This window comes from Xenopus laevis, chromosome 7L (genome assembly GCF_017654675.1).
Source record: "Xenopus laevis strain J_2021 chromosome 7L, Xenopus_laevis_v10.1, whole genome shotgun sequence".
NCBI classification, from domain to species: Eukaryota; Metazoa; Chordata; class Amphibia; order Anura; family Pipidae; genus Xenopus; species Xenopus laevis.
In genome coordinates, this window is record NC_054383.1 from 103,570,480 (window position 1) to 103,595,064 (window position 24,585).

The window sequence follows — 24,585 nt, forward strand, 5'->3', positions numbered from 1 at the left end:
TAGCTGCCTGGACACTTATTTTAAATGTAAACGATTTAGATTGAGTGGGTTGTATGCAGCTCATTATACAGAGGCTTTTCAGTGGACTGCTGGCTGATTGGGATGAGAATATAGAATGTAGATTTAGTTATATTTTTAAATGTTGCCCAGTTTAGAGCAAGAAATGAAAAAAAAAAACGTTCTCAGCTAGATGTCCCTTATATTTTTTACATTACATATATTGCCTAGAAAGCTACATTAATATGTGCCCTGTAATATAATTTGTATAGAAAAACAAAAACCCTGTACAGTCTCCGGAAACCTCCAATGTACTTCACAGAGGCTCATGAAACAGTGGGTGTGTGTTTGCCAGTGATGCTCTTTTTTTAGGTGTACGCGCCAATGACAACAGGGCAACAGATGGGACCAGTCTTCCCTATACCCAGTGTTACTTTGTAGCACTGAGACAGGCAATTTAATCAAGAACCTGTCCCCTGCCTTCAATTATATTCAGTGTCTTATGCTTTCAATGGTCGCTAACCTACAAGTGTCCTTTCTAGTTGATTTTTTTCGAGCTACTGTCCAACAAAGAAAGCTGGAAGTTGTGGTTAAATCAATCACTGGCAACAATGTTGGTAGATAAGGCAGAGCCAAATAAAGTTCTTATTTGAGATCTCTAGTGCAACAGGCTGCTGTCCAACGTGTGGTGCTGAAATTTCATTTCCTTAACCCGAATTAGCAATTCAAGTCTAAATGATTCACCACCCCCTTCCTTTGATACATATTCATTTAATACTGGTAACACTTCCAAGTACTAGTTGAAGTTAAATTTATTTTACAGGACAGCACAGCATAATGTACTGAAAGCAGCTCAACTCTAACATCTCTGTACCCTACGAAAAAACCCCATCTTAAAGTGGACTGGGTACAGTAATGTTGCTGTAGTGTCTACAGTTTGCTTTACAGTGTTCTGAAGAGTAAAGGTAAAGCCATAGTTGTCCTATACCAGCTATCTGCAACCAGCAGCACAAACAACGAGCTACATTTTCTAGGGTTAGGTTATCTTCTCTCTTGTCTTGGCCAGCACTGGCCCCTCCATCCCCACCAGTAGGCTGACTCATGGCATCAGTGGCTAAACTGGGGGTCCCTGAGCAGCATTCAGATGTAAAAAGAGTTGAGTAACACAAGCATGAACATGTTCCTGGATGGTGCACAATAAGTGCTGTGATTGACCATTTGGAATCTCTATGTGGACTGTCTGGCAATACACCTGGTCTTACTTTCAAGACAGGAATTCAAAAATAAGCACCTTCTTTGAGGCCATTGGGAGCAGCGTCCAAGGGGTTGGTGAGCAATACGTTGCTCATGAGCCACTGGTTATGGATCACTAAACTATATTGCTAGCAATTTTGGGTCTGCATAAAAGACCTCAACTACCAACAAAACAATTACTAGAAACTATGGAAACAATCCTACATTTTAGGAAGGTAGGTGTCTCTTTTATTACACCATTGTCTGTAACTTGTCACTCTCCAGCAGTTGTACACCAGCCGCAGCAGTAGAACCTTCAAATTACTGGTTATTATCATTGCAGTTATTGTTCAAACTGTTGTGCTGGCAGCCCTTTCCCACACTGGTGCCCCTTGTGATTCCCTATGATGGGAATAATTCAGAACTAGGCATGAGAGCTGCACGCGCCAGGAACAAAGCACCGAGCAGATGGGGGCAATTTTGCACAATAAGGTCTCTCCCATCCCAGTTATACTAATTGGAACTCTGAGAAGGACCCCAGCTCCTTTTTATTCTTCCATTCACGTCTCTCTGCACTCGCCCCATGTTTTCATCCCCATAGACCTCTAGTTTTCCTAAATTCTCTCCTAAACCCCTAATGTGGCCCTCCACTTTATCTTATTTCATTAATACGCACAGTTTCAGTTGGGTGAGCTACCGCATGTCTGAGCCGTGGTTCTGAACCACCAGCTGCCCCGAGGTGTTGGTCCTATCTGTCTATTTAATATTGTATATCTTTAATTTAAATAAGCTGTTTATGTAGGACCTACCTTCTATTATGTTATTGTATGAATCAACTACCCCTCGTATTAGCTGTACTGACTTTAAATCACCACTTTTGCCTATGGGCTTCAATATTTTGTCTGGCGTTTTTGTGTTAATGAAATTTGGAATACCAATGTAGTTACAAACAATACGTCCCACCCCTCTCTTTACCCAGTAATAGGAAAGTACAGATCAGGGCTGCTAATTACTTCTGCCGCGGTGCCGAGCGCTGTCCACTTGTTGGTGCTGAAATCCCACCTGCTCTGTGTTACTTTTGTCCCAATATCAATTTGAATTGTCTATTATGTATCTATGTATGGACAACTGTCATTACTTTCCCAGCTCTCAGTTCCCCATTGTCTCTGCAAAGTATGCGCTAGGATAGGTAATGTATGGAGCAGAATGTATTGAAAGCTTCATATAACTATAGCAGACGTTTTGCGTTTATTAAACTAGGAGATTAAATCTGTCGGCACCCCAGTTGTCATGTACAGGTTGCACCTCATACTTATGTCATTCCATGTATACATAGGGGTTTTCCAAACAGTTACATACATCTTGTATCTGCGGTTACTGTTCTGCTTCACAGAACTGCACTGAAAAGTGAATAGTTACTCTTTGCCTGGGCAGTCACTGCTAGAGGATAGGAAATCCTATTGATTCTAATCTTAAATGGAAGGCAGAAAGAACGTTGCTCCTCCAGCACAAGTATCAGAGATAGAGCCCATATGCCAAAAACAGGCGCGTGCAGGGAACGAGCCTCAAAGCTATTCCAATTCAGCGGAATTCCAACGAGTAGAAGCCTGACTTGCGCCCTGCACGCGTTAAATCGCACCCCGCAGATTGACCTAATGAGCAACTAGAATAGAGGGTTGCCTGAATCATGGACCCTTCCGTTCGGGTAACTTGCGTAAATTAAAGTAAATCGAGTGTTGGAGACCCTAACTTGGACCATCTCCCTCCCTCATTTCGTTATTCCCTTTAATCTTTTCTTTGTACATATTCTCCAAACAGAGTAATGCACTGTATCAATGGGACCTCATACATCTTTTCTTATATCTTAGCGTTCGTCAAAGCACAAACTGTCCTTCTCTGGCTTTGGTGTGTGTATCTGCCCAATGAGTAAAGGGAGCTTCGGTTCTTTATATGACTGAACTTGGGAGTCTATATAAACATTACGCTTTTTATTGTTACATATTTGTGTCATTGTTGTTGCCTGGGACCCAATAAACATTCCCTAGAATTGCTTCAAATGTCCATAAACCAAACCAACGTCCCTAATAGAAACGCAGTCTATTTCTATTGTGGCTAGTAATCCTTTTACACGTGAAAGCGCCCCCCACAGGCAGTACTGAGAACATGTTGGTTAAACCTAAACACCATAACATTTTATATAATTGCAGGACCAAAAAAATAATACTTGGCTACCCAAGCTAAAAGTGACGCTGGCTCTTTGGACATCTGGTCACAAGCCATTTATTGATGGGGGATCAGTGAATTTGTCATTTATTCTGGTAGAAATAAGCCTAAAGTGGAACAGACTTCTGCCTCCCACCATCCTCTCCCATCCCTGTCCCACATTCTGCCTGATGCACGGACACATCGGTGTCACCCGGGGAGCAGAAGAACATCACAGGCAATTGCTTCTCCTGCGGAACTAGGAAGGTGAGTGCAGTTTTACTCTTCTACTGTAACTTGCTTTCTCCACTTGTACTGATTTATCACAGTCATTACCCCAGTGAATGAATATCGCTCATACTCCAATGCAATTAACTGCGCTCAAAGCAAACAAAAATATTTCCGTCTGCTGTTAGTATAGCTCATTTTTATTTTGTTGAAGTACACGATTCTATTTAGAATGTATCGTACACATAAGAAAGTCAAAACCAAGTCATTGGGTAATAACTTTTATAGGATGTGGGTGCTGTATGATATATGAGTGCTGACTCACATTAGATTTGCTTGTCACACTGAGGTCTCCGCTCACAGCAACTATGTTGTATTGTACTGTCAATAACAGATCTTTTCACAAATGCCTTTTTAAAGGGAGAAGAGTAGTGAAAACAGAAACATCAACAATGATTGCGGTAAAGGCTCCTCTCATACAGCAGCTGATTGGATGCAATGTTGCAGGTAACGAGGCGCTCCACTCTTTTTAATGGAGATTTGCTTTGGGGCAGTTTTATTAACATTTGTTTGGCAGGCATGTTCTAAGCTGAGATGTTTATATCACACGAAACATGTCTGAGACATAATATAAAAACTGGTATTTTTAAGTTTTATTTGTATTTTGTAAATGTAATGACGATGATGAGGTTTTTAAAAGGTAAGAGCATTGGCAAGCCATGCGCCATGCGCTATTGGAATTGGGCTTTATTAGGACATATTTTATCTACCTTTCTATGCATGGTATCACCAGTTTGCTATACAGAAGCACTATGGCTCTTGAACCATTTATAGACAACTTGTAGTGGGATTACTATAGCTACATGGACCACATATCATAGTAGAGATACTGTAGTACTGGGATATACAGTACATGAATCTGGAGCAGATTATTCTTTTGTCTATTTTTTCCATTTTTGGCCCGTCTGCACTTCCATTTGTAGTCACTGTGACTTTCCTCATAGAAGAAGACAGTAAAACCTATGTAGTAGCACTAAGGCTTTGTCTACATTTGATGCTCGAGGGAATACCCCACTGCAAATATTACATCTACACCTTGGAATTTGTATGAGTGTGTGGATTTAGTTTAGAGCCAAATCACTACACACAAGCTACTCATTGCTGCCTATTTGTACTAGGTTGAAGTTTATTTTTTTTTTTCTAGAAAACGGTTCACCACTTCATTTTGTAGTCCATTTAGTGTAGTCTTGCCCCATAGGAAACAATCAAATCTACTGTTCGCCTGCTACAAATTGTTCTAGTGACATGCATTAAACCACAAATAAAAGGTTAGATTTCCTAGGCTTCGGTTACCTTCTCTATTGTCCTGGGCAGTTTTGTTTTAACGAACCTTCCCTCTCCCTACCTCCCCTTCCCCCCATCCCCACCAGTAGGCTGACCCAAGGCATCAGGGGCTCAACTATATTGCTAGTAATGTTGGGTCTGCATATAAGACAATATCCCTCAACTATAAACAAAATAATCCCTGGAAACAATCCTACCGCTACTTTGTTTTACTAGCTGTGTGTGTGCATTTTAGTAAATTAGGTGGTGTGTTTAGTCGCCTCTATATTCGACATCTCAGAAGCGGTTGAATCTGCTGTCTCTATTGTTACACTCTTGTCTGTAACTTGTCACTCTCCAGCAGTTGTACACCAGCCACAGCAGTAGATCCTTCAAATTACTGGTTATCATTGCATGTATTATTCAAACCGTTGAGATGGCAGCACTTTCCCACACTGGTGCCCCTTATGATTCCCTATGATGGGAATAATTCAGTACCAGGCATGAGAGCTGCACGCGTCAGGAACAAAGCACCGAGCAGATGGGGGCAATTTTGCACAATACGGTCTCCCATCCCAGATATACTAACTGGAACTCTGAGAAGGACCCCAGCTCCTTTTGTTTTCTTTCCTCCATTTATGTCTCCTTCCATCCAGAGGACACTTGTGCTATGGTTTTGTTTTGTCCCCATAGACGTCTAGTTTTCCTAAATTCTCCACTTTAATCCTGATCCAGAAGATCCTAACATGGTACCAACACTGGCCCTCCATTTAATTTATACGCACAGTTTCTGCTGGGTCTGTAAACAGTTACTGTATCTGCCATGGTTCCGAACCACCAGCTGTCCAATTGGTATTGGCCCTGACTGCCTAATTGATATTGTTATCCTTAATTTAAATAATCTAATTATGTAGGACCTCTCCCATAAACTCTAGTGACTTCAAATCACCACTTATGTCAATGGGCTTCAAGACATATTTTGGTATTTTTGTGTTATTTTAATTAAGCATACTAATTCAATTGACAGCAACACAATGTGTCCCTCCATTCTCTTTACCCAAGGTACAACAACCCTTGCAAGTAATAGGAAAGTACAGATCAGGGCTGATAATTACTTGTGCCTAGCGCTGTCCACCTGTTGGTGCTGAAATCCCACCTCGTCGGTGCTTCTTTTGTTCTATTAATGTATTAGAACAAATGTATGAAAAAATGAAACAAACGATCAATATTACTTTTCCCACCCTACGGCCCACCATTGTCGGCCCACCATTGTCTCCGCAAAACGAGTACAGTATGCACTAGGGTACTGAATGTAAGGAGCTGAATGTATTGAAAGCTTCATAAACTATAGTAGACTTATTGGAAGTTATTATGCGTTCATATGATAAATAGATGTTGAGATTTTTAAAAGATCAGATCCTGATCGTGAGACCACGATCTTCTCAGAACGATCGTACGATCGTACGAATTTACCATCAACTAAAAAGACCAATTTACCAGGAAAACAAAGGGGAGCTGCCTGCGGGCCCTGCAAACATAGAGAGATTGCACTGGGACCGACAAAGATTTTTTGACCTGGCCGATCAATTTCCCGACAGATGTCGGCCGAAAAATCGTAAGATGTACGATCGTTCGAATACCACTAACCACACGATAATTGGTCGGGCTTCCCTAAAATCGGTCGTTCGGCAAGAAGAATCGTCGCGTCTATGGGGAGCTGACTAATAGACTGACTAATTATCACTCTGAAATAGCTCCACGTGTATCCACAGGAGATTAAATCAGTCGGCACCCAGTTCTCATGTACAGGTTGCATTCTTTACTTTTGCCCCTCCGTTTGTACTTAGGGGTTTTCCAAGCATTTTTGTAATGTAACATGTACCTTAGTTAACCTCTGGCCTGGGCAGTGTCAGGCAGCCACAGTGGAAAGGTTATCCTATTGATTCCAATCTATTAAGCAGAGAAGGCAGAAGGATTGTTACTCCCCGAGCACAAGTAGCAGAGCCCATATGGTAAGAATGGGCGCGTACATGACACGAGAATGAGAGAGACGGTCCGTATTAGTGAGAGTGCAGGGCACGAGCCTCAAGGGCGGCTATTGCATTCCAGCGGAATTCCAGTTAGTGGAAGCCTGACTTGCGCCCTGCACGCGTTTAGTCGCACGTCGACCCAATGAGCAACTAATACAGAGTCTTGAATTTGAATGGACCCTTCTGTGCGGGTGACTTACTTAAATAAAAGTCAACGACTGTGGGAAACTCTCTTTTGACTTTTGACCGTCTCCCTCCTTCAATCTCGTTATTCCTTTTAATCTCTTCTTTGGACATACTCTCCAAACCTTTTCTTTCTTTTTCCAATGACTAGAGGGAGCTTCGGTTCTTTATAGGGCTGAGAGAGTCTATACAAACATTACGCTTTTTACCGTGTGTTATGGTTTTTACCTGGGACCCAATAAACTTCCGATTATTGCTTGAAATGCCTATATACCAAATCATTGTCCCTTAAATAAATTCAGTCCCCATGATGAGTCCTATTTCTGCTTTGGCTGGCAATCCCTTTTTACATGAAAGCGCCCCCCACAGGCAATAATGAGAACATTTTGGTTAAATCTAAATAGGATACAGTTTGATATGATTGCAGAACCAAAAAATACTTGGCTACCCAAGCTAAAAGTGACGCTGGCTCTTTGGAAATCTGGTCACAAGCCGCTTATTGATGTGTAACCCAAAACTAGGGGTGGAGGGGGTCAGTCAGCAGTAGCTTTGAAATGGGCAGACCCTATAGTAAAAAAAATTAGACTAATCTGACACTGAAGGTTCTGCTGTTGCCAAGATACCCACGTAGATAGATAGATAGACAGACAGACAGATAGATAGATAGATGATTGATGATAGATAGATAGATAGATAGATAGAGAGAGATCGATAGATAGATAGATAGATGATAGATAGATAGATAGATAGATAGATAGATAGATAGATAGATAGAAAGAAAGAAAGAAAGAAAGAAAGAAAGATAGATAGATAGATAGATAGATAGAGAGATAGATGATAGATAGATGATAGATAGATAGATAGATAGAGAGAGAGATATAGATAGATAGATAGATAGATAGATAGATAGATAGATAGATAGATAGAAGAAATATGTAGCTTGGTATTAACGTGTGGCCATTGTGTGACCATATCCCCAGATGAACAGGGTGAATATCTCTATCTGATGCGATAATAAAGTGTAACAGACACACAATTCCCAGCACTAAATAATGAATCAAACACTAAAAACGTGTCTACTGGAATCTAAAGCTATTATGACACATACACACACACTAAGTGGGGCAGTTGACATGATGTAGCCGCCAGTTGGCAGTTGCATTGCCCGTGAGCCCCAGTGGGTGTTTCTCAGCCCTTGGACAGGAGAACGGGGGGGGGAGTTGCACGCGCCGGGAGTGAGACACAGATGGAGGATCAGTAGACTTGTCATTTATTCTGGTAGAAATAAGCCTAAAGTGGAACAGACTTCTGCCTCCCACCATCCTCTCCCATCCCTGTCGCACATTCTGCCTGATACACGGACACATCAGTGTCACCCGGGGAGCAGAAGAACATCACAGGCAATTGCTTCTCCTGCGGAACTAGGAAGGTGAGTGCAGTTTTTACTCTTCTACTGTAACTTGCTTTCTCCACTTGTACTGATTTATCACAGTCATTACCCCAGTGAATGAATATCGCTCATACTCCAATGCAATTAACTGCGCTCAAAGCAAACATAAATATGTCCGTGTGCTGTGAGTATAGCTCATTTTTATTTTCTTGAAATAAAATCTGAACGATTCTATTTAGAATTTATTGTACACACAAGAAAGTCAAAACCAAGTCATTCGGTAATAACTTTTATAGGATGTGGTTGCTGTATGATATATGGGTGCTGACTCTCACATTAGATTTGTTTGTCACACTGAGGTCTCCGCTCACAGCAACTAAGTTGTATTGTACTGTCAATAACAGATCTTTTCACAAATGCCTTTTTAAAGGGAGAAACATAGTGAAAACAGAAAAATCGCCAATGATTGCGGTACAGGCTCCTCTCCTACAGCAGCTGACTGGCTGCAATGTTGCAGGTAACGAGGTGCTCCACTCATTTCAATAGAGTTTTGCTTTGGGGCAGTTTATTTCTGGGCAGCTAAATGAACATTTGTTTTTCAGGCATATCATAAACTGAGATGTGTTGTGTTTATATCACACGAAACATGTCTGAGACAGTAAAAAAAACGGCTATTTTTTTATTTGTATTTTTTTAATGTAATGGCGATGATGATGATTTTCAAAGGTAAGAGCATAGGCAAGCCATGTGTCACGTTGAACACAATGGAATTGGGTTTTATTAGGACACCTTTTATCTACCATTCCATGCATGGTATCACCAGTTTGCTATACAGAAGCATTATGGTATTCAAACCATTTATACACAACTTGTAGTGGGCTTACTATAGCTACATGGACTACATATCATAGTAGAGATACTGTAGCCCTGGGATATACATGAATCTGGAGCAGGCTGTTCTTTTGTCTATTTTTTTCCATTTTGGGCCCATCTGCACTTCCATTTGTAGTCACTGTGACTTTCCACATAGAAGAAGACAGTAAAACCTATGTAGTAGCACTAAGGTTTTGTCTACATTTTGCCTGCGTTAAATTAAACAGACATCTACTTCTACATTACTGTACCAAGGTCCGGATTGAGAATTAAAATAGGCCCTGCCATTTCAGGTACACAGAGACCCAATCAGCCCACATAGAGGCCCACACAGCCCTCCATCAACCCACTAAATACTGACTTTCTATGGGACCTCATAGCAGCCCCTCTGGCATTTGCCAGAACCCACAGATTGCCAGTCCGGGCCTGACTGTACCCAATCTCCAGGCAACTGCATCTGATGTTGCCACGAAATACTGGAGGGAATACCCTACTGCACGCATTAGAGCTAACACCTTGCATTTTTGTTGTTTTGTGTGTGTGTGTGACTGCTCTACATATTAATCGATTGGATGGTTTTAGAGCCAAGACTCTATACACAAGCTACTCAGTGCTGCCTATTTATATCAGGTTGAAATAACTTCAATATGTTTTTTTTAGGAAAGAGCTCTCTACTTCATTTTTAGTCCATGCAGTGTAGTCTGCCCTGTAGGAAACAGTTCAATCTACTGTTCGCCTGCTACAACTTTTTCTTGTGACATGATTTAAACCAGTGGTTTAAATAGAATAGCTCACCATTTGATCCCTTCTAATAGCTGCCCCCCTTTACTGGGTACTCGCAGTGTCTGCTTCATCTCTGTTTCTTCATCTCTTCATTCCTTGTCTTTAAGGCCTATAATGTTCCAGTAGGGATGTCGCGGACTGTTCGCCCGCAAACTAATTCGCGCGAACATCGGCTGTTCGCGTCCGCCGAATGTTCGCGAACGTCGCGTGACGTTCGCCAATTTGGGTTCGCCTTAGCTGGCGCTTATTTTTGCCCTCTCACCCCAGACCAGCAGATACATGGCAGCCAATCAGGAAGCTCTCCCTCCTGGACCACCCCCACACCCCCTGGACCACTCCCCTTCCATATATAAACTGAAGCCCTGCAGCGTTTTTTCATTCTGCCTGTGTGTGCTTGGAAGAGCTAGTGTAGGGAGAGAGCTGTTGAGTGATTTGAGGGACAGTTGATAGTAACTTTGCTGGCTAGTAATCTACTTGATACTGCTCTGTATTGTAGGGACAGAACTCTGCAGGGATTTGAGGGACATTTTAGGTTAGGTAGCTTTGCTGGCTAGTAATCTACCTTCTACTGCAGTGCTCTGTATGTAGCTGCTGTGGGCACTGCTTCTGATCTCTCATCTGCTGACTGCTGCCTGTAACCCAATAGTCCTTGTAAGGACTGCTTTTATTTTCTTTTTTGTTTTTTTACTTTGCTACTATAAGAGCCCAGTGCTATTAGTCTAGCTGTGTTGGGGAGTGGGACTGGTGTGCTGCTCCTCCTAGTAGTTCACCACTACCAGCACCAACCAGAGTCAAAATTGTTACAAAGTATCTTATTTGCACCTGTTAGCTGTTCTGAGCTCTCTGCCAAAAGCTAATTAAGTTAGAAACTTTTTTTTTCTGGCTGTTCAGTTCAGAGAAAAGAGGGACTGGTGTGCTGCTCCTCCTAGTAGTTCACCACTACCAGCACCAACCAGAGTCAAAATTGTTACAAAGTATCTTATTTGCACCTGTTAGCTGTTCTGAGCTCTCTGCCAAAAGCCAATTAAGTTAGAAACTGTTTTTTTTCTGGCTGTTCAGTGCAGAGAAAAGAGGGACTTTCCAGTACAAAAGAGGGACAGGGGGTTGAGTGGTCAAAAGAGGGACAGTTGGGAGGTATGCAAGTGCCACCTAGCTGTGTGAGCTTTTTCACATTCTGTCTAAATAACAATAATAATTCCGTGTCCATAAACATCACCTGAGTGATGTTTTTACAGCAGCAATAATATATTCCGTATCCACTACTGTATACGTTGCCCTTGCAGGCATTGTTTGCCCAGTCTTTAACCAAGTGCCACCTAGCTGTGTGAGCTTTTTCACATTCCGTGTCCAGAAACATCACCTGAGTGACGTAGTGTGATTTCTGCCCTTTACAGCACAAAATGCAGCGCTGTGTCAACAATGTATTTTTCAGATACATTTTTGCCCTTGATCCCCCTCTGGCATGCCACTGTCCAGGTCGTTGCACCCTTTAAACAACTTTAAAATCATTTTTCTGGCAGAAATGTCTTTTCTAGCTTTTAAAATTCGCCTTCCCATTGAAGTCTATGGGGTTCGCGACGTTCGCGAACCGTTCGCATTTTTGGACGCATGTTCGCGAATATGTTCGCGAACATTTTTTCCGCCGTTCGCTACATCCCTATGTTCCAGGTGCAATGGCCGGCATGCATTTGTGTTCGTCTTCCCTGTACGTATTATAAAGATACAGCACATATTTCAACTCAATAATTTGGAGTCTTAAAGGGGCTGTTCACCTTTCAATTAACTTTTAGTTCATGTTGCTCCCCAAACCCTTGGATGTTGCTCCCAGTGGCCTTAAAGCAGGTGCTAATTTTTGAATTTCTGGCTTGGAGACAAGTTTTGGTTGCATAAAAACCAGGGTTATGGCCAAACAGAGTCTCCTGTAGACTGCCAGTCCACATAGGGGTTACCAGATAGACAATCATATCCTTTATTTGGCACCCCTAGGAAATGTTTCATGCTTGTGTTGCTCCCCAACACCTTTTACATGTGAATGTGGCTCATGGGTAAAAAAGTTTGGGGACCCCCTATGTAGAGAGTCATTGTCTGGGAAAATGGGTTTTATTTTGTATTATTTGTAGTTTTTGAGTCATTTAGCATTTTATTCAGCAGCTCTCCAGTTTGGAATTTCAGCAATCTGGTTACTAGGGTCCTAATTTCCTAGCAACCAAGCTCTGATTTGAATGAGATTGGAATATGAAAAGGAGAGGCCTAAATAGAAAGATGTGTAATAAAAAGTAACAATAACAATATATTTGTAGCCTTACAGAGCATTTGTTTTTAGATGGGGTCAGTGACCCCCCATTTGAAAGCTGGAAAGAGTCAGAAGGCAAATAATTTAAAAACTATAAAAAAGAAAAAATGAAGGCCAATTAGGTAGTTGCTTGGAATAGTTCATTCTATAACATGCGAAAAGTCATCTTAAAGGTGACGCACCACTTTAAATGTTTAATTACTTACTACCGTGCACTTACATCACATTTATTGCCTAGACAGAACATATTTGTGAATAAAATGGTAAAAAAAACTGTAGTCTTTACAATTCACAATTTTCCATTATCAAAATGCCTCCCATTCTGCTTCTCAGTGGCTCACGTAACGGTCATACAAGTTCTGCACTGGGGACAATGCTCCCCCCTAATATTTGTGCTGCAGACACGAGAATTGCACGCGTCGGAGACAATAGAGGAACAGATGGGACGCATCGCAGCACAGTGTCATCCGTGTCCCTTTATCCTTTTGTTTGTGCTATTGAGAAAGGCAATAACATCTTCAGTGAAAAACTAAATTGTGTCCTACCTCTAGCTTTATCCTCGGCCTTTTTTATCCACCCTCTCACCAAATCCTTTGAATTCTGTTTATTTATTCAGTATCTCTCCAGTTTACAATTTTAGCATTCTGGCTGCTAGGGTACAAAGTACCTTAGCAACCATGCACTGATTTGCTGAATAAAAATAGGTATAAGAGTAAAAAAAAGTAGCAATAACAATACATTTGTAGTTTCACAGAGCATTTGCTTTTCAGATGGGGTCAGTGATCCCCAATTTGAAAGCTGGAAAGAGTTAGAAGAAAAAAGCAAATCATTTAAAAAAAAAAAACCTATAAATGAATAATGAATAATGAAGACCACCTGAATAGTTGCTGAGAACTGACAGTTCTATAACATACTAAAAGTTAACTTAAAGGTGAAACGCCCCTGATCTAGGGACAGGTTAAGTACTAGATTGTTGTAAGGAACAGACTCCTGCAGGAGACACAATGCTGTAAGAAACAGATCCCATTGAGGGGAAGACTGCTGCTAGACACAGACCCATATAAGGTAAGCTTATAGAATTATACATATGTTACGTATATGTACATATGTTATAATTTGGATTACTTTTTCAATGGAGATTGTATAAATGATGGAGGAACCATTTATTACACCCATTACAATTATTTGTTACTTAAAGGGGTTATGCACCTTTGAGTTAACTTTTAGTAGGACATAGGGAGTGATATTCTGAGACAATTTGCAATTGTTTTTCATTTTTAATTACTTTTAATTTTTGAGTTATTTAGCTTGTAATTTAGCAGCTCTCCAGTTTGTGATTTCAGCAATTTGGTTGCTGGGGTGCAAATTACCCTAGCAACCATGGGCTGATTTCAATAAGAGACTGGAATAGTAGAAGAGGGCCAAAATAGAGAGATGAGTAATAAAAAGTAGCAATAACAATAAATGTGTAGCCTAAAGGTGGCCATAGACGTAGAGATCTGCTTATTTTTAGATGGGGTCAGTGACCCTCATTGAAAGTCGGATAGAGTCCGAAGAAAAAGGCAAAGAATGAAAAAGATAAAATATGAAGACCAATTCAATAGTTGCTTAGAATTGGCCAATCTATATCATACGAAAAGTTATCTACAAAACATTGGCATTCTGCTGCAGCATCACAGAAAGTGATACTGGCACACTATACATACATAACTAGTACAAATATACATTACATAAAGACAAAGTAGAAGTGTTCAATGTAATACATTCCAAGCTAGGTTATTATATACTTCAAAATGTATTTCACCATTTACTCCATACGTTCCACACGAAGCTTCAGGCACAGTTACCTTGCCAAGGATGAAAGAGCAATACATGCTTTATACCAGGGATCCCCAACCTTTAGAACCCATGAGCAATATTCAGAAGTAAAAGGAGTTGGGGAGCAACACTAGCATGAAAAATGTTCTTGGGGTGCCATATAAGTGCTGTGATTGGCCATTTGGTAGCTCTATGTGGATTTTTAACCTACATTGATGCTCTCTTTGGCAGTGCACTTGGTTTTATATAACCAAAACTTGCCTCCAAGCCTGGAATTGAAAAATAAGCTCCTGCTTTGAGGCCACTGGGAGCAACATCCAAGGGGTTGGGGAGCAACATGTTGCTCACGAGCTACTGGTTGGGGATCACTGCTTTATACAGTCACTGAGCTGAATTAAACAGAATCTAAGTTTAACTTCTATATATGAACTCAAGGGTTATCTCATGCAGACATAGGCCATGGTGATTTGAGTTCAGTTAATAGGGCTTTTGTTTAGTATACCTTTTGACTTTGGTTTTTTTACAAAATATCTGTGTTTTTTGTTTTTCCTTGAGCTAAACTGGGTAAACTGGGAGTCTTTTTGTTGTTTATTGTATGCAATCTGTGTGTTCAGTGTATACACCCATTTATTGTACAGCACTATGAAATATGTTGGTGCTTTATAAACACTTGTTAATATTAATAATACTCTGCAATTTGCCAGATTTTAAATTAATTAGATTACCAATTAGCAAAAACCACAGACTGTGTTTAAAACAATATGCAAAAAGTATGTTTCATTTATCACTGAACTAATGCTGAACAGATTCTTTGTTCATTTAAATAGCTATATGCAATTGCAATCAACACTAAATTTACCAACAATAGTTTTTTTGGTGTTTTTGTCACACATGCATGTTAGCTTCAGCAAAGATATAGTTTGTAGCAGTGCAGGGTAACAGAAAAAACTATTTTTATGGCGCACCAATTTCCCTTTTCCTATTATTCCTTAGCAAAATTAACCCATAAAGACCCCTAAAAAGGTTCACCGTCTCAACCACAACAGAACCATGACTATATTCCATCACCTATACACCATAATAATGCTAACTATACCATAGCAGTTAAACTGAACACATGAAAATCAATGTGCTTAAAGGAACAGTAACACCAAAAATTAAAGTGTTTTAAAGTAATGAAAATATCATGTAATGTTGCCCTGCACTGTTTGCTTCAGAAACTATAGTTCATATAAACAAGCTGCTGAGTAGCAATGGAACAGATAACATTATGTTCTACAGAGCTTATCTGCTGCGTAACCTCAGCCTTTTCTCCTCTGAATGGCTGCCCACATGGCTAAACAGCCGGTTATTTATATAGACAATAGTAGTGTTTCTGAAGCAAACACAGCAGTTTTACTAGTGCAAGGCAACACTGCATTATATATTTATTACTTTAAAACAATTTCATTTTTTGATGTTACTGGTCCTTTAAAGGAGAAGGAAACCCCCAGGGCTCTAAACCCCTCCCCCCTCCCCTGTGCTGCCCCCCCTCCCTCCTCCCCCTGGCCTACCTGTCCCCCTGGGCAAATGCCCCTAACTTTTTACTCACCCCTCTGCGCAGGTCCTGTCCACGGAGTACGCAGTCGCCATCTTCTCCCACGCGCGTCTTCTTCCTGCTTTGATCGGCGTTTTCTGGCGCATGCGCAGTAGGAACAGGTACCGGTACGGCTCTACTGCGCATGCGCCGAATGTCACGAAGTTTTCCGATTTCACTTCGTGACATTCGGCGCATGCGCAGTAGAGCCGTACCGGTACCTGTTCCTACTGCGCATGCGCCAGAAAACGCCGATCAGAGCAGGAAGAAGACGCGCGTGGGAGAAGATGGCGACTGCGTACTCCGTGGACAGGACCTGCGCAGAGGGGTGAGTAAAAAGTTAGGGGCATTTGCCCAGGGGGACAGGTAGGCCAGGGGGGAGGAGGGAGGGGGGGCAGCACAGGGGAGGGGGGGAGGGGTTTAGCGCCCTGGGGGTTTCCTTCTCCTTTAAGACTGATTGGCAGTACTACACACTTCTCCTGCTGCCTGCATTAGTTTCCCTGCTCAGTAAATTCAGCTACTTGTAGCCCATCCCTAATGTTACACTTGGAAGGGGGTCAAGACAGAGCAGCAGAGCAGAGTATGTTAAGGAACCATAGAAAATGTAACTGGGTCAGCACGGGGCGTACATAAAGGCTGCATTATTACTTACTCATACACCACCCACTTCATACAAAATACTGCTTACATAGGCAAAGAAGTAAGTGCAATATTCTCTTGTGTACTTTAGCCTCCCTCCACCACCTAACAGCAAGAAATGTTATTCCTATATAGAAAACTCAATTACTTGCAATGGGCTTATAACCACATCAACAGAACGGCGTCTTTGCTTCTTGTTTGAAGTGTTTGCTTCTTTCTTTCTATGGCAGGTTTTGTTTTAACGGCCCCTACCCCCTGCAATTCGGCCGACCCCTGATCCAAGGCACTAAACTCCAAAGCCAGACATATTGCGACCATATAGAATAAATCACCCCAACAAAACTCTCCAAAGGCATTGTCAATGAAAGCATTTTATATGGCTCCCCTTTTAACAATACTATGGACTAGGCAGTGCTTAAACCTTTTTATATAGGATATACATTTTAAGGATATCTATGAGTCCTAGTGTCAGGAATGGACTATTAGAAAATTCGCTCTATGTATTTTATGTAGCTTTGTGGTCTGTTTCACATTTGTATTGAACATCCACATTAGTCGCCTTTATACTCTGCTGGGTCTGTAGTCTCCTGCAGTTACACCACTTCACTCCAGCAGTTTTCAAATGCTAATGTGGAATGCTGGGAGTTGTTCATCAGCCGCAACAGGGGATCCTTCAGATTACTGGTTATTATCCCAGCAGTTATTATTCAAACCGTTGAGATGGGGCAGCCCTTTCCCACACTGGTGCCCCTTGTGATTCCCTATGATGAGAATAATTCAGTACCAGGCACGAGAGCTGCACGCGTCAGGAATAAAGCAGTGAGCAGATGGGGGCAATTCTACACAATAAGATCTCCCACCATAGTTATACTAATTGGTACTCAGACAAGGACACCCGCTCCTTTTAATCTCCTAACGATTCATTGCACCACATTTATTCATTCACGTCTCCTTGTATCAAGAGACAAGAGTACACTAGACTGAATGTGTTTTTTAATTCTCCCCTGTAAGTCCTAGCTCCAGCACTGTTACAGATTTTGGCATTTCCTCTCTCTCTTATTTCTTTTACATAAGCACTTCCCAACACATAAAGCTTTAGCGGTTCCATTGACAGGGCGCTGTCCACTTGTTTGTGCTGAAATCTTACCTTTCTCTGCGTTTCTTTGTTTTCCCACCTGATATTCCCAAAAGATATTCCCAGTCTTCTCTTCATCCGTTTATAAAAACATAATCCATCTGAGTTTCAAAACTCCATCTATCACAAAGGCCTTAGAGTGAATAAAGAGTAAAATTTACTTTCATTAGATAGTGGGCAGAATTGAGAATCCTACTAGGTAAGCACTTTATTTTCTGTTTGTTGAACTAAGCAATGTCTGGTTAAAGGAAGGTGCAGTACAACTATTTTTATCACTCATTTTTTTTAATATGAAAAAAAAAGAAAACGTTCTGATGAACTAATCCCCGTATTTTGTCTGTATTTTGTTTTTCTAGATAATTTGTGTCTTTGATATAATGTATAAAATAGTATAACAAATTACAATCCCTTCAATGTATCACTTATTGATTATCATGCCTTCATCCTTGTTTGTCTGTGTGGTCCCCAGTCTGTGAGCCTTTCTCATGCCCCTACACAGTGTTTTCCTTTGATCACAGTGAGTTCATGTGAGTATGGGAGGCGGATTTGCCGGACTGTGATGGGACAGAGAGAACAGCACGCGTCAGGGGCAGTGACCCAGCAACAGATGGGCCAAATGTTCAGTAACGTTCCTTCCTTTATCATCTCATAATGAACAAAACATCATTGACAGAACTCGCCTGAGTCTCATTAATTTCACACTGACTCGTTATAGAACAGGCAGCTGCCAGGACGTGTGAGCTCTACTCAAGCATTCTTATATACCTTACATACCTTTATACATCAGGATAGACTTCCTGATTTCCATAGATAGTGGGAACAGGTGAAATGTGTCACTACAAGTCACATTTATAGCAGATGGCCAAAATGTTTGCAAATTCATGCTAGAATTTCACCATGCTTTTCGTTTCACCGGAAAAACAGAACCTCAGTCTTTGGTGGAAAAAAACAACCAATCAAATCTGAGTCCTGCACAACCCTTCCCCTGTCTATCTAAGGAGCTGTCCAAAATTTACATATATATAACCAGTATATGCTGTGTGTAAACGTGTTGAGAGAGTTTACCGCTGTACACGGTGGGCCCGAGATGCACATGCCCCAGACCTTCAGCAAGGGGAGCAAAGTGCCAGGAAACTTCAAAAGAGGCTGCCAAAAGCCTGGAACCCATGAAGTAGTAAAGCCGGAGTCAGATGTTAAAAGGTTAAAAAAGCTTACATTTTATTTTCCAAAAATTAAGAACCAAGGCCTGACGCGTTCTACCAGGGACACTAAAAGTTGAATGTTCCTGTCTTCCATGTGGTTCCATCTCGGTGACATCACGCCGGCGTCAAACGAGGCACCGGTGTCGGATTGGTCGCCGGCGCCGAATCGCCATTGTCAGAATGGACGCCAGAGGCGAAAGCACATACGTGAAGACGCCAGCGTCATGACGTCACTGCGTCTAATTTTGATGCCAAAGGAGGACTATAAGAGATGCTGAGACATTGCTCACCTTGCACTACAATAGGTTCTTCCTTGTGAGTTCCTGGGTGCGCTTCTAGTGTTATAGTTTTGATTCTGTTTATTGATCCTTGCCTGTTCCTGTTTACTGAACCCTTGCTGTCTGAACCGACCATATTGCCTGAACTTGACCACTCTTTTGCTAAATCCTTGCCTGTACCTCGAACTGTTGGACTGGTGCTTCCTCCTAGGTCGGCTACTCCTGTCTGAGCCTTCGGGCCCCTCAGAGTAGAATCAAGACTATAACACTAGAAGCGCACTCAGGAACTCACAAGGAAGAACCTATTGTAGGGCAAGGTGAGCAGTGTCTCAGAGTCTTTTATAGGCCTCCTTTGGTGGCAAAATTAGACACAGTGACGTCATGATGCTGGCGTCCTCACGCATGCGTTTTCAGCGATGGCGTCCATTCTGCATTTTCAAATCATTCAACTCGTCTGTACACACAGATTTCCGCTATTGCCAATGTAAAGATATAAGTAAGTATTTTATCTCCAGTAATTTTTCACATAGGTCATTTTACTCTTATTCTTATATAAAGATATTTTGAGGCTTCCTTCTTCATTTTGTGAAATGACTTGATGTAGCTGCCTCATATGGGTGATGTAAAGCCTTTTAGATTCAAAGATATTTGCAGGTTTTTTTTTTAAAAACAAAACTTTATAAACTGCACAAACATACCTGTATGGGACTCATTTACAGTCGGAGCAGATAGGAGTAAGTGTGAGTACAAAATTGCACCTCTTGGAACCACATTCTCATAACACATGTGCCTTTCCAAACACCAGTGCAAAGTGACTTCTTGTGTTGGATATTTTTTCCCCATACAAAAATCAGATGACATCTGTAATGTCTACTAATGTAGTAAAACTACAAATTAATTCATTTCAGTACAAATTAAAGTATGGTGACAATAAGGAAAGTGTACGTTTTAAATTCAACTGAGAACAAGGTTATGTACACTTTCATTTTTCTATTCTAGGCTTTATGCTGAACTATATATATATATATAAAATGTGAAAAAAGACCGCACTCACAGGGCTTTGTATGAAAAAAAAGCCACAAGGGCTGTGATTTTATTCCTCAACTTTTCGGCTATCAAACTCTAGCCGTCCTCCTGTGTTACATTGGACTCTAACACATCAACAAATGGAAGAAATTAAGGTATGGTGTAGTCCAACTACAACTACCATCTGCTACTGTGCATGAAAAACAAAATAAAAGGGCGCCAGTAGCAGGCCCAGACTTCCTTGTCCGTTGCCCCTAGGCTGCCACTGGCTTTGTTGTGCACCACCGTCACCCCCATGCAGGCACACATGCACCGGATCGCTGGGGAGCTCTGGCTCCCTGGTGCTCAGTATGATGCAGCGGGGCGGCATGCTGCCCCTGAAAATTTGCCGCCCTAGGCCCGGGCCTTTGTGGCCTCGCCCTAAATCTGGGCCTAGCCAGGAGGTTCTTGCAACAAAATAGAACAGTTTATTTTTCCAAGCTAAATGATGCACATGTTTTACTCAGTTTCTCAGAGACAAGAGGTACATGCAGAGCGTAACACAGGCTGACACTCCCCTGGGACAGTCTTGGCAGGAATCTCACTTCACCTCTGCGACATATAACCCAGTAGTAGCCTGAATCACTTCCGGTTAATCCTCTATCCTGATTCCCTCTCCACTGGGATCCCTACACTACAGGCAATATGGCCTGGGAGAGATACCTCCTAACTGCCATCCCTCTGTTGAAGCTCAGAACTGCTCTTTTTTGCTCAACTCTGACTGGCTTACACTCCTCGAGTGTTCTGTTACAGGGGCTACACCTGCCACTATCTAATGCCTTATTCATGATGTCCCTGCTCCTCGACTTATCTCTAGAGGTACGGGTCCCTCTAGGGCAGAATGGCTTTACTGGGCCTTGGTGTACCCAGGAAACATCCAGCTGGGTCAGCAACTAGAAGCCAAAGAGGAAGATCCACACCTTCTCACTCACTATAACAAAGTGTGACAGGAAGTGGTCACAGCACCTCTTGGCCAATAATAAAACAATGCAGATTACAACTAGCTACATGGGAATCTGCCCAGCAAATAGGGAGATCAGGAAGTGTAGGGATTTAAAGCCATAGGGGCACATTAACCCTATGGGTCCCTACAGATGTATTGCCACTGGTCCAAAACAGAGTGTGGAGACCTACCTTCCCCCCATGAATACAGCTATGCCTGCTTTTGGAATCTCTCCATTCAAGAAGGGGTTCAACTTTGAATTCATTCAGATGCAGAAGTTAGAGAGCCTTGGTAGACTCAGTTTGCAACTTTGCCCTTTTGCGCTGCACCTCACACCAGGCCTGGGCCAAGTCGACTGGGCGTCCATGGCAACCCGGCCAGCAACTTCCCCCCTTCAACGACTGGTATAATTATACACATGGGGGGGATGCTTGGCACCATCACTTCATTGCGCTCGAGGCACATGCCTCTTCAGCCTACCCTAGTCTAGTCCAGCCCTGCCTCATTCTATAATGAATATCCCTGCCCTTAATTCGCACATGTTCTGATGAATTTCTTAAGACAGGACAAGTAATGCCAGTAGGAATTTGGGGTAAATATTTCTCATTATGCCCATGTAATATTTGTACAGAAAAAAAGGGGGGTTGATCAATGCACATTACCTGCTCCCCTGTAATCCAGTGTCTATGCAAGTGCATGTATTTACAAATACAGGGGGTTTTAGTTACAAACTTATGATCATAAAATTGGTAAGCCACCATACCACATCATATGGTGGTCCCTAACTATGTACCTCTGGTCATAGTATTAAAAGGCTGGTGCCTCCTGGCATGGTTTCATTTCTTGGGGCATTGGTTTCAGTGAGAAGGCTTAGTCCTCCCCTGCCATTAGCTTTTAGAGTACAGAGAGATTGCCAAGACTACACCATTGGTTCCAAAGACTTAATTCTTCTCCGCTTGAGGCTTTTAAGAGAGAGAGACTTCCCAGATCAACACCCATTTTTAAATGCATGGGACTACCTTTTAAAGGGATGGGTGTGGGGTTGCTACAACCACTTGGAAGTTCCAGCAGAATAACTCTGCTCTGTTATTTCTAATTTGGTTAGATCAATAGCACTTCCATTGTATTTAAATATATTTTTACCTTTTGAAGTGCTCCCACAACCATCCATTTTTTGCATTCATGTAATATTTGTATCTGTTTTTACTGAAATGCTACTTCTCCCATACATTCCTCACTTGTTAATATAATGCTGCCTACTTGTTGCTTCAGTGTAAATCCTTCTAGCTCCAATCCACTGTGCTTCCCCTGGGAGCTGGCTTGCAGTGTCCTGTAGTGCACTCATTTTCCATTAATCGTTGTTACATGAGGCTTCTCTTTATTGACAATTAATGAAGGCCAGTTCAGCCGTATCTACTCGCAGATGGGCAGCTGCTTGTGGTACAAACAATGGCATCTGTTTCCCTGTAGAAGTGTGCACTGATGTAATGAAGATCAATCCATCTTTGTGTTCTGGATTTACATCACAATGGTCAACAATATGCTTTTCCCTTGCACTACATGTTTCTACACACCATTAGGAACATAAGTCAGTTACTGATTTCCTTTCATGGGCTACTATCCTGGCTAAGCTGATGGGATGTTACATGACTGGTATATCTTGTTCATGGTTATTGCATACTTGTAAATGGTTGTTTTTTCATTTTGCTGATATAGTTATGTGAGGTATTTTATTCATCTTCGCCCATTTTATTTCTAGGGTTGCCACTTCACCGCATTTAAACTGGATATTGCTAAATGTCTTATAACCAACTAACTCAGATGCACAGCCAGTGGGGGCTGCAACATGCATCTAATATGCTGCAAAAATCACTTGATAACTTGATAACATAAAATGGGCAGATCTAGGTGCCGTAATAAAAACAGCACAGCAAGGCTATACAGCAGGGGTCCCTATTGGTTTTTTACCCATGAGCCACATTCAAAAGTAAAAAGAGTTGAGGAGCAACACAAGCAAAAAAGTCCATAGGGGTGCCAAATAATCGCTGTGATTGGGTATTTAGTAACCCCTCTATGGACTGGTAACCTACAGGTTTTTATACAACCAAAAATTAGGGGCCACCACCCCAGCCACGGAGGTCCCCCACATCATCCCAATCCACAGCCAAATGCCCTGCCCCCCCCCACACTGACCCCCTTTCCCAACTATGTAAAAAAAAATATTTATTAGCCTTACAGGTATGGGATCCATGATCCTGAAAAGCCGTTATCCAGAAAGATTCAAATTATGGGAAGACCATCTCCCATAGAGTCAGTTTTCATAAAAGAATTCAAATTTTTACAAAATAATTTTCTTTTTCTCTGTAATCATAAAACAGTATCTTGTACTAAGATAACATTAATCCTTATTGGAGCCAAAACAACCCTATTAGGCTTATTTAATGTTTAAATAATTTTTTTTAGCAATCTTAAGATATGGAGATCCAAATTATGGAAAGGCCCCTTATCTGGAAAAACTCAGATATTCTGGATAACAGGTCACTTATCTGTATACATTTTTACATAAATAGCAAAAGTGTTTAGAATAGCTTTCTGGTTAATTTACATTATTTTAATGGTTTACATATTCTCTAAGCATAGGCACTATTGTCAGGCCAAAACCATTTCTTTTGATAATGACTTTGTGAGCCCAGTTTATGTTGCACTTACTACTGTTAGTACAGGGTTTGCACCCACTTGCACTAGGATTGAGCACAACGCTCACGTTCTAGTAGCAGCAGATTAAATCCTGATTCTCTCATTATGTTGGGGCAATTAACTAAAGCTTTCCTGCCTGGTTTTCATCACTTTGTCCCATGTGTCAGGTCAACAAAAGAAAGCCGCTGGTGATCTGATAAAATCATGGCATGTTAATCCCCTCATAGCGAGTTTGTGTTTCTAGCGAAGCCATTCTCTTTTCTGTGTGATGGAATGAGATAAAGTAATTTGCAAGAGTTTATTGCTATGAATATTCTGTGTAGCAGAGTATAGTTCTGTGTTAGCCATTGATCAAACCAGGAACATGTAGCAAGGATGAGACCTTTTATTTACTAATTTAGTAGATTACAAAATATGTGTTTATGGTCTTATAGGCACTATATGTAAACTGTCCCAAATGCTTGCTTTTTATGAACATCCAATTCACATTCTAACTGCAGTTTCCCAACCAGACAGGCATTACAATAGACACATGAGACCCATTGGGTCCTGTTGGGTCTCTGAATAATACACACTATCAATATGTCTATAAAATGGTTTCTTTGCTTCCCAAACTTTGGGGTGGGGGCATATGAGCATTGAAAGCATTTTGAATCCTAAATTTCAATTACTATTAAGACCAGTCCGTGCTGCCATC

General features: G+C 41.5%; 1 protein-coding gene across 1 annotated transcript in view; it reads left to right on the forward strand.

Moving 5' to 3' along the window:
- Window positions 1-2,627: 2,627 nt before the first annotated feature.
- Window positions 2,628-24,585, forward strand: part of LOC121395591 (claudin-16-like) — a 37,835-nt gene continuing 15,877 nt past the window's right edge. The window contains exons 1-2 of the mRNA XM_041569418.1: window positions 2,628-3,699; window positions 4,081-4,167. Of these exons, the coding sequence (XP_041425352.1) occupies window positions 4,159-4,167 (9 nt within the window). The 5' untranslated portion in view covers window positions 2,628-3,699; window positions 4,081-4,158. The remainder of the gene's footprint in view (window positions 3,700-4,080; window positions 4,168-24,585) is intronic.